The 14,665-nt window shown below is 35.8% G+C and overlaps 1 protein-coding gene across 1 annotated transcript; it reads right to left on the bottom strand.

Moving 5' to 3' along the window:
- Positions 1-3,350: 3,350 nt before the first annotated feature.
- LOC109420324 (protein PFC0760c-like) lies at positions 3,351-4,844 on the bottom strand. The gene is made up of 2 exons (XM_019694647.3): positions 4,185-4,844; positions 3,351-4,113 (listed from the first exon to the last, which is right to left on the bottom strand). Exons 1-2 carry the CDS (start codon positions 4,619-4,621, stop codon positions 3,474-3,476), a joined length of 1,077 nt encoding a protein of 358 aa, XP_019550192.3. The 5' UTR covers positions 4,622-4,844; the 3' UTR covers positions 3,351-3,473.
- Positions 4,845-14,665: the final 9,821 nt, after the last annotated feature.

The following is a 14,665-nucleotide window of genomic DNA, read 5'->3' as shown; positions in this document are numbered from 1 at the left end:
GATATTTATCAACGAATTTCTTTATATTTTTTTCATGCATTTTTCAAAGCATTCATCTAGAAAGGTGTCCGGCCATTTGGCCGAACGCCGTTTGGCCGAATGCCGTTTGGCCGAACGCCATTTGGCCGAATGCCATCTGGCTGAATGGTCGTTTGGCCGAATGCCATTTGGCCGATTATGTTCAAAAGAATTCAGAGGAAGTTTTTGGCATTCCAACTACCAATATGATCATCAGAAATATTTCCTTCTTTTAATCATATGCTATTCTTTCTAGTTTTGACATTCAGGGATGAGTTGGTGTTGAACCTGTCAATATTTTATCAAAGATTTTTCCTTCTTTGAATCATAGGCTGTTCTTTCGAGTTATACTTATGCGAGGAATAGTGACATGGTCACTTAAGTTCATCATTTATTTTCGGCCAAACGGCATTCGGCCAAATGGCATTCGGCCAAACGACCCTTTCGGCCAAATGGCGTTCGGCCAAACGGCATTCGGCCAAATGGCGTTCGGCCAAATGACCCGGAACCATCTAGAAAATCTTCCAGGAAGTTTCTCAAAAATACTTCATGGATTCTGTTTTAGAAAATGATTTACGGATACATTGAGAATCGGAAATTCAGAACTCCTTCAACGTTTTCTCAGAAGCTTTCTAATGAATTTTCTCCAAGGACATTCTACAAGAGATTATTAAGGAAATTCTCAAGATTTCTATACACTCTGTTAGGTATTCCTTCAAGACATTTCTTTTCCAGAAATTGCTTCCAAGATTTCTTAAGAAAGTCTTAGAAAATGCTCCAAGGATTCCTTCAGAAATTTTTGTACCGATTCTTATAATGATTTTTAAGAAAGGCTGGAAGACATTCACGCAGAAATTCTCACAGAGATTTCATCAGAAACTCCACCGGGTATTCCTCTATGTATTTTCTCAGAAATTCATCCAAAATTTCTTTCAAGCGTACTTCTAGGAATTTCTCTATGGATTCCTCAAGAAATTCATTGAAAACATTAAATAGAATTATTATCAGGGGATTTCTCTATAATTTTTCTCAAAAATATCTTAAGGCGCCATCCACAAATTACGTAACGCTCTAGTGGGAGGGGGAGCTTGACCGATTTCCATACAAAAGTTTGGAAATCAGTCAGTTGTTCTTCGTCGTCACCTGGTGTTCCCCCTTCCTACCGCACAACTTAGTCCTAGCCTTGGACGAAACAGCCGATGATTCTAAGAAGGAATAATTTTTGATAAAGTATTGACAGTTTCAACGCCAAAAAATCCCTGAGTGTCAAAACTAAAAAGAATAAGCTATGATTAAAAAAAGGAAATAGTTCTGGAGACCATATTGGTAGTTAGAATGTCTTAAAAATCAACAACATTCTTTTGTTCATGATTCGGCCAAACGGCATTCGGCTAAATGGCCCATTCGGCCAAATGGCCAAATACCTATACCATCAAGTGCCAAAGTGATTTTCCATTTGATTTTGCTGTAGGTTCGGTACTGGTGCCGGGAATAGATCGACATTCCAAACTAAAAATATAACAAATGGCACTTTTTTGTGTGGTAGTAAAATTAATTTTCTAGGTGAAGAAGTTTAACAGCAAGTTCACGCAATAAGGTATCTGATTCAGATGGAAGAAGTGGACAAAAACGGCCATTTCGTTGTGAATTTAGGCAATGCACAATTTAGTTTAGCTGTACTTCCGAGAATGGGGTGAAAACCCCTATCGTAATAAAATTGTTGTATAGACTGTTTCAGAAATTATAAATACACTAACGATTACTTGCCATTTCAATTTGAGCATAATATCCAAAAAAGTTTCTTCTAGCTCTTATAGTAAACATGCTAACGAAGCAAATAATACCAATTTTGTTGATGTTTCTGGTAAAAGTTAAAAAATAGGGCTCTTCAAACTAGATGATTAAAATTTGAAGTTGCACAAAGTGGTAAAAAAATGTAGCATAGTAGAAAGGAAAAAAAGTCTCACAGATAATATATTTAATTTCCAAACACAATAAAAATGACTGTATCGATTATAAAAGATATTTCTCGATTGGTAAGAGTAATTTTTACTGGAATATTTGATCAATAACCACCATTACGGGCCTTCTCAATACCATTTTTTTTGTTTCAAATTTCTCAACAACACCAGCAGCAACGAACGTTAAGCAAACGAATGTCTTAATTACTGTTTACTGCATTCGTTTTTATGGTATGACAAGCTTTGCCATCTGAAGGATCGAATGAGCTGAAAAAAAATAAGTTTGTTTAGATTAAATGCGTTCAGGAAAGTTAAGAAACTGTGTGGTAGTTCTTATGTTCCGTAGAAAACCTTAAAAAATAAGAAACTTGGTCTCCAAAAAATGTTGTGGGAATGCCTTTATCGATTTTTCCCAAATTTTGATCAAGGCATTACTTAAATAACTTGTTGAGAAAGCGAATGTGATAAAAATTTAGATAATTTTTGGTATTTAGTGATTTAAAATGTTGAAATCATGAAAAAACACCTTTGCGCAAATGCAAATTTGAAAAATGAAGTTATTTGTTACAGAACTCGACTTTTTTCAACATATCAAGACAATTGAAAGGAAATATAAAAATATGGAGTACAATAAGCTATACTCTGAAACAAGTTGATAAAAATCATTAGAACAGATCATTTAATTGAATAAACAAAGTGTATTTATAATTTCTGAAACAGTCTATAGTCATTGTATCTGATCGTAGATCTAGGAAACGCAGGTAGAATTATTAACTTAAATAATGCAACTAGTCTTATTGTTATTCGACGTCAATCTTGTGGTCATTTTATAAATCCCCTGAAATGGTTCATTTATTGCCATGAAAACAAGTAAAATATCACACAAATTCCATGGCAAGCATCAACAAAGCACACATGAAGCTCATTCGATACAACATGTGTAAGAGAATAACAAATAAAAGCTTTCGGAGCTTCCTATTGATCGGTAGTGCACTAGCATTGAATGCAGATAAAGCTAATGTAGAAAGCTCCGATCGTACTACGAAGCGAATTGTTGTGATCGTCGCTTTACTCTCTCGGCTCTCGCATGGTGACAACAATTTGATAGAGAGTTTTCAATCGCTCTTCACATATTCCTATACCCTGATGAAGATCACGAATGCAAAGATCGATGTTGCGATGTACTTTCTTATGTGGACTGTTATGTGGAACCGAAGAAAACAAAAAAAAGTCATCGAATTATGTATACACAGATTAATCTAGTAAGCTCAATCCCAAGACTTTATCAGGCGATTTAATCTTGAAATCAAATGCATGCTTTGACAATCAATCATTGTTACTAATAACCACAGTAATGAAGTAATTGGCGGTCCGAAACCAAGCTACGTTAAGGATTTATTACGTGTTTTATATTTGGTACATAAACTCTCTGCTTACACTACTACACTAAATCACAAATAATTGAGCAAACTTATTTTTCTAGCTTCCATTCCATTACGCATCATAATCTGTTTCACTTGCATAATCGTAATGCCTTCGGTTATGCCTGCCATAATTATCGTCATCGTCATCGTCGTATTCACCTCCTTGATACCGATCTTCATTGGCGGCTTCATCAACTTCTTCGCGATCGACCTCGTCGTCGTAATCGTATCCATTCTTACTGGAACTAGTTTTTCTATCATTTCCAGTGTCGTGTTCTTCGCTACGACCTTGATCGGCATCATCGTTGAAGTTTTTCGAAAAATCATCAAATTCACTGTCATATTTGAAACTATTATAGTTATCACCGTAGTTTGATTGCTCAGTATCTCTATCATCATCATGGTCTTGAGTGTCCCTTTCTTCTTCTTCATCATCCACTTCTTCTTCATCATGTTCTTCATGTTTTTCATTAAAGCTTTCTGTTTTTGGAGGTGCATTGTGGTGATTTCTTCTACCGTAGCCCTTTTCTGAGTTCTCATTTTCTTGACCATGATAAATCACTGTCTCGTATCCGTTGTGATTCTGTTTTAGAGTAGTTTTCTTGGGAAGGGTAAGCCGGGTGCCAAATTCTGGAACTGGAGGTCGTTTGATTGCTTTCGTTGGTTTTACTCCGTAGGTCGTATGCTGATTTGGATTTTTGTGGTCATTGCTAATAGAAAGAACATAACATATGAGTAAAAGAATTTACACTCTAAACTTAACATAACTTTTCAACCATACCTATGCGCTTCGATCACTTCGTAATGCCTATCGTCGTTTTTTAAGTCACGATTGTTATCACGTTTGTGAACACTTGGTTCTTGATGATCTTCATAGTCTGCGTCTGCATCATTCTTGGACTCCCCATATCCGCTCTCATGCTCGTGTTCGTAGTCATCCCCGCCTTTCGTTTGGAACGTTTCCACGTGGTGAAATCCACCTTCTCCTTTCTCACTGTTCGATCGTACATATCCAGCTTCATCATCTTTTGCCCCACTCGACGAGTCATAACCGTAGTTTGGATCGTATAAAGTGCTAGAAGTTATTCTCAACACTTGAGGGTTCATCTTCGGGATGAATGGATTCGGATCGAAGATCCCCGGATACAAACTATAAGCTAAAGAACTCTTCAGCACTACAACTCCCAAAATCACAACTGTGTTAAAACACCACACCATTTTGAATAGAGTTAGCTACGACCGATTATGATCTCTTCTGTGCTTCTGGCAAACTGTGAATGACACTTTATTCAAATGGACAAGTGATTTTTATAAATCTAAAAACATTGTAGAAACGACCAAGTTACATAATTTCATCTACAAGCGCAGGTCTGTCTCGAAAGTTACTTTGGTTGTCACTTTTACCACATTAACACCACCCACCCACTTCTACAATGATAGATATCTGTCATGTTTTCAGAACGCAATCGACCGGAACTACCAACAGCTGAAGAAAGTGTGCATTGCACACCTTACTTGTCCCCGAAAACCAAACTACGCCAGCAGTTAGAGCCAATGCGAGCGAGCAAAATATCCAACACTTGTTTAGAGTTAGCTATCTTGATTAATCGATTAGCTACCATTAAATGTTTCGTACATTTCAATCACGATGCAATATTCCAATGAACGAAGGTGACGTATTTTGATTTGACGGTGGACAGATCATTGCACTCCGCAGTAGTGGGATGGTGACATAGCTAAGGCTGTGGTTAACGATATGATACATTGTTGTAAGGTGATTTAATTAGATTTGGGTGTCGGCGTTACTAAAGAGGTAATAAAACCAATTAAAGAGTACACAGATAAAAATAATGAGGATTACACGTCAGCAAACATTATTTTGGTCATGTAAACATCCAGCTATGATGGTTTACACATGATATATCATGTAAATTTGTATTATATGTCATGTAACAATTACATTACATATAATGGAAGTTTACATGATATTGCATTACATGTCATGTAAACATCTGTGGAATCCCACGCTCCAATAATGTGCATTAGGTCACAGAAATTTACACTGCTTTTTCAATCTGTGTAGTGTCTGCCAACTTCAGCTACTACTATTTCACTAGTACAAATACACTGCACAATGGGTCCAGAGCCGCATTTACGAAGACAAAACTGTTTGTGCCTAAATCTTAAGTTTTAGATACATGGTGTCTTTGGGAAAGTTTCTTCATATTTTTCGACCTTTTTTCTCATCATTGTGAGATTACGGTGGTCCCTCTAGTTTAGCTGATCCAAACATCTGCTTTTTAATAGTTTTATGTACGTTTACAAAATGTTCTACAAAGTTGTAAAAGAACTTATTCGGAGCAAGTTTGCCGAAGAAACCATTATTCTATCTCTTATGGTTCCTAACCAAGGATCGGTATATTCGCCTCACTCCATTCATATTCACTCCTCTTTGCTGAAGCGAATCGAGAAAGATGCAGCAAACGGATCGTCGTGATCAAACACGCAACCCCATCACCAGTGGGAAGCGATGAGCCATCTGCTTGACATGAATATTCGTTGCCATTCGTCGCAGTTTGGATCGCAAGCGAATGAATGAATGGCGAATGGTGAAGAATACTGGTGAGCGATCGAAGCGGCTGTTATCATAAGTAGAAGAGAATTTCTGCATGTGATGCATACATTTTTACTGTATTGTCGCTGAAATGCTAGATTAGCAAAGAAAATAATTCGAAAACATCAATTATTCGTATGCACAATATCAATCGCATCACTCACGAATCGTATTCGCTTGCGATGCGAATGTGGACGAATGAATAATTTCCAAGTGTGGCTTCCCACCGTTCGCCGGAGATTGCTGTCGTCGCTGACAAGCATACACACGAACTCAAGCGACAACCGTTCGCTGCTGACTGTCTTCGAATGGGGAAGAAGATGAAAAGTGGAAATCAGGAACCCTGGAATCATGTTAGGGTGATCCATGAAATTCAGTTTTCTTGCAATAACTCTTGATGCATTCGTTTCTCGTAAAAACTTTGTTCCGAGCACTTTTAGAACTACCAATGACGCATATTTTTTCCAAAGAGGTCAATGTTCTATCTCTCTTAGTCAAAAAGATATTGACTTTTTTCGTCAAAAAATCACATTTTTTTTCAAAAATCCATACCTCAAAAAGGAGCTAATGAATCTTCAATCGCCGAATTGCATTGAAAAGATCGTACTCTGTTCTATTGATGGTGAAAAAATTGTGAGTACCTTTTTTGTTTGAAGCTTTTTATTGATTTTTGAAAATACGGTTTTTTACATAGAAAATTAGCTGTAACTCTTAAAATCGATGAGATACAAACTTGGCGTCTTGGACAACATTGTGAGTTTTTTGATGCTCTGAAAGTGCTCAGAACAAAGTATAGCGAAAACATCAACGCATAAAATTATAATGAGTAAAAACGGATTTTCATGTGGATTTAGAGCAGATTTAACTCGTCTTTGCTAGATAGATCAAAGTAGCTTGATGAATGGCCATGAATGGCCAAAGGGACCACCCTAATCTCACAATGATGAGAAAAAAGGTCGAAAAATATGAAGAAACTTTCCCAAAGACACCATGTATCTTAAACTTAAGGTTTAGGCACAAACATTTTTGTCTTCGTAAATGCGGCTCTGGACCCATTGTGCACTGTCTACTGAACAGTTCAATTTTTCAGATCAGATGCTTACTGCAGCTTTGCAACTATGGGACAATTGGAACTTCTACAAAAAATAAACTATCGAATCGAATCAGATCATCGCAAAATTGCAATATTCGAACTTACAAGCGCTGTTTACAGTTGAGACCTATTATGATCTTATGAGTTCAAGGAAAATATCTAAATAGAGCCTGTCAAAAGACGATTGTTTTTTTTTTGTAAACAAACCATGCACTCCCAATTACTCCTCAAACTTAACTAACCCAAGACAATGATAGACAAATTATGGATTAATCGAAAACTTGCCAATTTCTATTAAAATGATTATTCTATTAAACTTTTAAAAAATGCCGGGTTCCCGGAATTTCCCGGGATATGCCGTAGTTTTTACGCCGAATCCCGGGACAAGCAAAATGGCCGAAAAATGGGCACTCTAGGAAGGATCAAGGTATCTCCTGATTTTTTCTCCAGGTGAAACATGTTTTTCATTTTCACAGGAACCATTCTCGAACTAAATTTTGCAAAAAAGGTACACTCTTAAAAAATTAGGAATTTACACGTGACGTAAACCATCAACGTACGTAAACATTTCATAACTGAATAGCAAGTTTGACTCAATTTTACATCCATCATGTAAGTTCGAGTTGGTTGCGCAAGATGTCAACAAACCTGTCTGGCCAGGTACGTTGAAACAGTTTCACTTTTATCTTCTCTCTCACAACTCAGTAATATGGTTGAGAGGTAAAGTGCCCGCCTCTCACTCAGAGGACCGGAGTTCGAATCTAGCTCAATATTTTTGTTTCATATGTTTTATCTCTTGCTTCGGCTCTAGCGATTGCTAGCTCGACTTTATTTGTGATAGAAGATGTAAATTTGTGTCAAACGGGCCGCTCCTTTTATGTGCATCCAAGTGAACTTAAGTTTACACGATTTTTTCTAAGAGTGTAGGTATGTGAGAAAATGAAAAATATTTTCCACCAAGAAAAAAAAAATCAGGAGATACCTTGATCCTTCCGCTAAATGTGTACGAAAACCGGTTTTGAAAATATGGCTCCGTTCTTTAATTTAAAATCAAAAATCAAAAAATGAGAAAACGGATCAACACTGGATATTTCATGTGTGGATGGTTTGTTTTTATATTTTTTGTATGCGAAAATTTCAAAATTCTCACATATTGTGGGTGCAGGGAAAACCATGCACGTCCGCCTAAGTTAGCGCTGATGAGCAGGTAGAGCTTTGAACGGATCAAAATTCAGAAAATTCCTTATGGTGAAATATCAAGAAATCCCATTGCAATTTTGCATACAAACTTTGGAGGCACAAATCTGATGAACGAAGCATCAAACCAAGCCGTACTTAATTATCCTGGCTTTGCTCACTTGCAAAAAGATGCAGCTTTTCCAAATAGAGAGTATTTGTTTTCGAATTTTTAAAATTGGTGCTCTTGAAAACGTGAGTAGGGGACCAAGTCGGCCATTGTGGCAGCCATGTTTGTTTTCGCTGAAGTTTTTCCTTATTTACCGTTCGAACATCATCAATAAACTCACAGTTAACTCAATGACATAAAACCTGTTTATGAACCACGTAGACCAAGTTTAGGCCACTTCAGACCCCCGCTCCTCACTCGGAGACTCTCGTCCATATAAACAAAAAGAAATTTGTATGGAGTGTAGACTTTGCCCAGACGCCTCCTCCCCGCGCCTTCCCCACCAAAATTTCTACGTGATTTATAAATGGTCTCGAAGCATTTTGTGTGCCGTCAAACGAGTTATCTTTGATAGTTTTTTTTGCGAATTTTCTAAATATTCTCCCTTGCAACATTACCGATTTTCTTAAGTTTTATATTTTAAAACAAGTATTTACCAGTTATGCACAGATCGAAAGAAACAAGTTATTTTTTATGACATATGATGCACATAATTCGAGCTTGGAATTTTATAGAAGTTTATAGAAGTTTACTATTCGGCCAAATGATCTATTCCCTCCCAATCCAATAAAGAACAGATGTTTTCAAAACCGTAGCTTATGAACATATCGTCAGTTTCCATCAACAGGGGCACAACTCAAAATTTGTCATTTTCGAGATTTTGATGGCAAATTAGCTTAGCTTAGCTTAGACTGACTGCACGCACGTGTCAATAGTTGCTCCTCTGTCATTGATCTGAACTGGTGTGAATTGCACTGAGATCCAACTGAATAAATAAGGGGCTGGGACACTTCAGCTCATACATTTTTGGATAAATGCCGACGCCGGTCAAGTCCTTACAGTCAGTTGTAAAAGGGGCAGTGGCGTAGCTAGGAATTTGGGGGCCCAGTGCGAAACCAAATTTGTGGGCCCCCATGAAAATTACAGATGTATATATTTTACAATGATAAATCTATCCTTCTAACTCTCAAATGATTCAAAAGATTCTTGCAAAGGCTTCATCGAGTATTTCTCCAAACATTTGTTTAGGAAGACCACCAAGGATTCTATCAATAATATCTCTGAGAATTTATCTATAAGATCAAAGAATTCTTGAGTTATTCTAGAAAAAATCACCTCAAAAAATTTTCCAATGTTTTTTTCGGAACCAGATATTTTTCCAAGAAATTACATCAGAATTCCGGAATTCGGAAGAGAAGTCCTTCTACAATTTATTCAAACATTTCTCCATAGTTTCTTTCAGGAGATCCTCTAAATATCCCTTAAATGATTTTTCCACGGAAGTCAAGCATTTCTCCATAGATTTATCCAATAGTTTATCTTAGCATTTCCGCAAGCATTCATTACTCATCTTGGCGTTCCTTCAAAAATTTCTTCAAGAATTACTGCTACCCTTTTTTTTCAAAAAAAAATAAATAAATAAAATCTGCAAGGATTCTTCCAGGAGTTTCTCTAAAGTTTCATTAGAAGATTCATCCTAGAAATCCTCCAAGAAATTTACAAAGAATCCACTAGATGATAATTAAAAAAAATCTCCAAGGATCCCTACAGGAGTTCCTCTAAAAAAAATCTTAGATGAACTTCTGTAGGATTTTATTCAAAAAATCCTTCTGGATATCTCCCACGAATTCTGAAAAATCCATCTACTCTAGGAGTTTCCCCAAGGATTCCTTCAAGAATTTTTGCTAGCATACCTCTAGGAACTCTTCCAAAAAAAAATCTTTCGAAAAACCTCTTGAAAAACCATTCTCAATTTCCATCAAGCCATCTCAGTCAAAAATTTCGCCGGAGTTTATTTTTGTTTATTATTTCTTCAGAAATTCCTTCGAAAAATTGTTTAAAATAATCTCTAAGGATTCCTGGTAGGCTCAACGTGTCTTATTAACCTTATAATTCTAAATTTGTCTTATTCGAAAACAAAGTGATGACGGCACCGATTGATTACGTAATTTTTGTTATCATCCATGCCACTTCTAACAAACAAGCGCTTAATTCCTCTGTTTTCAGTAGGATGAAAACAGGAGCGTATATGCTTATATAGTAAAAAGTAAAAGGACAGATTTCTGATTTGATAAGATAAAATCAAATAATTTCTTCAAAAGTTTCTCCAAGGACTCCTCTTAAGACTGTTTCGCCACTTTCTTCAGGAATTCTTTAAGAGTGCCTAGAGGCATCTTTAAAGTGATTTATGCAAGTTTAAGACTTTATATAGGATATCTATCTTCCAAATATTTCTCCAAAAAAGTCTTTTGGAGATTCTTCAAAGATCCCCAGCTAGCAATTTGGTTGCTATATCTAAATTGCAACTGAAATAGTCACATATATATAGCACCAAAGAAATCGTATTCAATGCACGAAACAGGCATATACATACTAAAGTGGAGGCCATATCGAAACATATATACGATTACTGCGATTCCATCCGACATAATTTACGATTTCTCGAAAAATTTCTATGATTTCGCCGATTTTATCCGTCTAAATATACGATTATGCATGATCTTATTACGATTGAGGAGACCAATATACGACTCAAGATTTTCAAATAAATAAAAAACAATTGGTGTTCAGTGGGAATCGAACTTAGGTCCTTTGATTGAGAACTGCGCGTTATCTCTAATAGCTATATTGTCAAGTTGAAAATAGAGAGTTCAAAGTGAATGGCATGAAACGAATAAAAATTAGCATGATACGGTGCCAGACTTGTGGTGGGAGCGTTGTTGTTGTGCATTAAGTGGCACCAAAAGTGGTGATGAACAAGAGGCCCGGCATTCACATCGTTGCTGGAATCTATACATCAGTTATTATTGTAAGGTAAGCCATCAGCTAGTATGAAAACCTTTATATCACAAGTTTACAAAATAAAACGAAAGTCGTGAACTTCTGTCAATGACCAAAATTTTTGAAGCACAATTTAGTGCTGATTTCGAAACCGACCTTCAAAAAATTTTAAGTAGAACAGCTTTTGAGTTTTAGCTCAATATCGAGTTTTGCAACTTTTCAAAATATATAATTTACTAAAATTCAAATATATTGCGTTTTGTTCAACCAATTTTAAATCTTTTTCCATAATTCAAAAGCTGAATACAATACCATTCGATCATCTTAATGCAGGTTTTGCGTCAGATTGATAAAATTCAAGATATTGGCGAGTTTTAGGGACGATCTTCTTAAATTTTAGCAAAATTCCCAAAATTTTTTGTAGAAATGTTTTTTTTCAATAAGAAAAACCTACTTAAAAATTCTTTCTCGACGTATATTTGACATATCATATGTAGGCGAGTTACAGTAAAATTTTCAGCTCAATCGGTGCATTGATTACGGAGAATGAGATGTTTGAAGTGAGCGACTTTGCTTAAAAATAGAACAAAAATCGATTTCAAATCATCAACCTTGTATGGAAAGTCGAAAAAATTTCCGCTCTACTGTAAATTTTTTCTTTCGCGTTTTCGAACTTAGGGCATGATTCTACACCAAAAATGATCATCAGCCTACCGAGTTCAAAAATGCTGTAAACTAGTATATTTGGTTGAAATTATTGTATATGGGTCATTCCACGCCAAGTGACCGACCGCTTGCAATCGACCATCACGGATTTGAACCAAATTTGGCTGAAACATTTGTTTAGATGGAAAAAGAAAAAATCCAAATTTTGGTGCCGATCGGATCACCCCTCGGCCCGTGGCAGCACCCCTCGTTTTGGCCGATATGAAAATTATCCTCTCTTTCTTTTATTTTTATCGTTGAAACGATTGCACCTACACATTTTCGACCTTCGGCTTTTTTAAAGGAAATCGATCAGGGAATCTAGAAAAAAATATTATTTTTTTGGTACAGTGTTGCCAGATATCATATTTTTCAATTTTAAAACTAAAAATCGATTTTTCTCAAAATACGTATATTTTGATTTTAAAAATTTTGATTCCATCGTGTTTATCAGACGTTTTTCTATCGAAAAAGCTTAACTCCCCAAAGTAATTTGCGTCGTTCCTGAGATATAGCGTTTTAAAGAAAAAATATTCATTTTTTTCATATAAAGTATCATATAAAATCAGGTGCAGTTTATAAATTTAGTAAAAAAAAACATTGTTCGATGCCATATAATCACGTTTTGTGCTGATTTGAACAATATCGAGTATAAAAAGGATTAAAAAATTGTGACAGTGTTGCCAGTTTACCTTTTTTATTATACCATGAAACCTAACCTTCAAGTGTTTGACAATGTACAGGTTATTCTGAAAATGCGCACCATGTGTGTTGCAAGATGTTCGAACAGGATAAAAACAATACACTTCTTCTCTAACGGCCCTGCTGTTGACCTTTTCTTCACAGACAAACAGACGTAACACCTAGAAAATTTTTCGCGAAAATCCATCGCCTAGTTCACACTAGGTGAAACGTCTAACGCTTAGAAAAATGATGTGCGCACCTCTGGTTGTGAAAGCTGCAACTATAAAGGTTTAAAAAGATCGTTAAAACCGTGGTCGTTGGAATTTTTTCCAATGTTACGTCTGTTTATGGTCCTATCTGACAAAATTACCCGATAATTGACAGTTATTGTTAGTTTGATAGTTAGCAATAAAAAAATTGGTTTATTGGAAAAGATGAGGATTAATTGTTAAAATATAAAATGTATCTATTGTGAAATTCATTTCAATTGTCATTTTATTCATTTCAACGATGTTGTAGATGGAAGTATTGCCACACATTTCATTTTTATTGTAAACATCTAATTTACACAAAAGCTTTCGTAAATAGATAACACCAAATAAAAACAAATGATTTTTGTTTTTATACATAACGAGCACATTTGGCAACACTGCATGAGTATGAGCATAGATGGCAACACAATTCATAATTGCTACTCCATGGTTAATCGCAGCAAACGATTGTCGCTATAGTTTGTGTGTTTGCTTATCAGCGACGACAGCAGCTACTTCGATCACTCACCAGCATTCTTCACCATTCGCCATTCATTCATTCGCTTGCGATCAAAACTGCGACGAACGGCAACGAATATCCATGTCAAGCAACTTGCGCATGGCTTTCCACTGGTGATGGGGTTACGTGCTTGATCACGACAATCCGTTTGCTGCATCTTTCTCAATTCGATTCAGCAAAAAGGAGTGAATATGAATGGAGAGAGGCGAATATACCGATCCTTAATATGATACTATACATTGTCGATCTGGGAGTCATCTATAATTGATCGAACAATCGATTTGATTTATCGGAATTAACATTCGCGTACAACCGATCTCTTTTCCATGCAAAAAAGCCTAAGAAAAGTAGGCTCTAGGGAGCAAACGCCACTAATCCATTTCACTCAGAAATTACTGTTCATTCTTCGCCACGAAGAACAAACAAAAACTCATACCATATGCAATCACATCAATAGACAACACAATACCCAACACTGTTCTTCACTTCTCTGCCTGGGACAATAAAAGACATGATCTATTATTCGGCAATCCAGTAAGAGTAAACGCAATACCCGCACCTATTGTTTGCGTTTCCGCTTAATACTAGCATACTTGGCAACACTGCCGTAAAAATCAATCAAAAGATATTTTACAGGGATTTTTATAAGGAGTTGGACATTCGAATATAAAATAAAAATACTGAAGTCTGAGCTACCAGTTGCGCGACGATGCGTAGTATCTAATATTATCTAATTCCAAAGGATATCATACTTTATATTTTATCAGGTTCAGCTTCTGAAATTGGGTCATTGAATGTAGTTATATCGAAATTACATTTTCAGCACTGTTGCTTATAAATACACTCATCAAATGTTTTCCTGAATATATTTTACGTCGATGTTGCCAAATGTACTAAACCTGAATAAAAAATACTTTTCATACTAATGTTCTAGTAAAATTAAGATTTCTACAATAAATATTACATATTTGGCAGCACTTCTGTTCAGATAATGTTAAAATATATGAAATTTGTTTAGAATTGATGATCTCAATCTCAGATACATTTTTTTAGTTCAACAGGTTATGCTAGTCCATTACGATAGACTCATAATTGATGAACTGGCAACACTGTAACATTTTTTAATCCTTTTTATACTTGATATGTTTCAAATCAACACAAAACGTCTTTGTATTGCATCGAACAATTTTTTTTTTGCGAAATTCATAA

Source organism: Aedes albopictus, chromosome 3, assembly GCF_035046485.1.
Source record: "Aedes albopictus strain Foshan chromosome 3, AalbF5, whole genome shotgun sequence".
Classification (NCBI taxonomy): Eukaryota; Metazoa; Arthropoda; class Insecta; order Diptera; family Culicidae; genus Aedes; species Aedes albopictus.
This window is presented reverse-complemented; position numbering and strand designations above follow the sequence as displayed.

Excerpts from the sequence above, each read along its gene's own strand:
- LOC109420324 (XM_019694647.3), bottom strand. The coding sequence starts at position 4,621 with ATGGTGTGGTGTTTTAACACAGTTGTGATTTTGGGAGTTGTAGTGCTG. Across the intron at positions 4,114-4,184 it reads GAAGTGATCGAAGCGCATAG|CAATGACCACAAAAATCCAA; the intron begins GTATGGTTGAAA and ends TCTTTCTATTAG.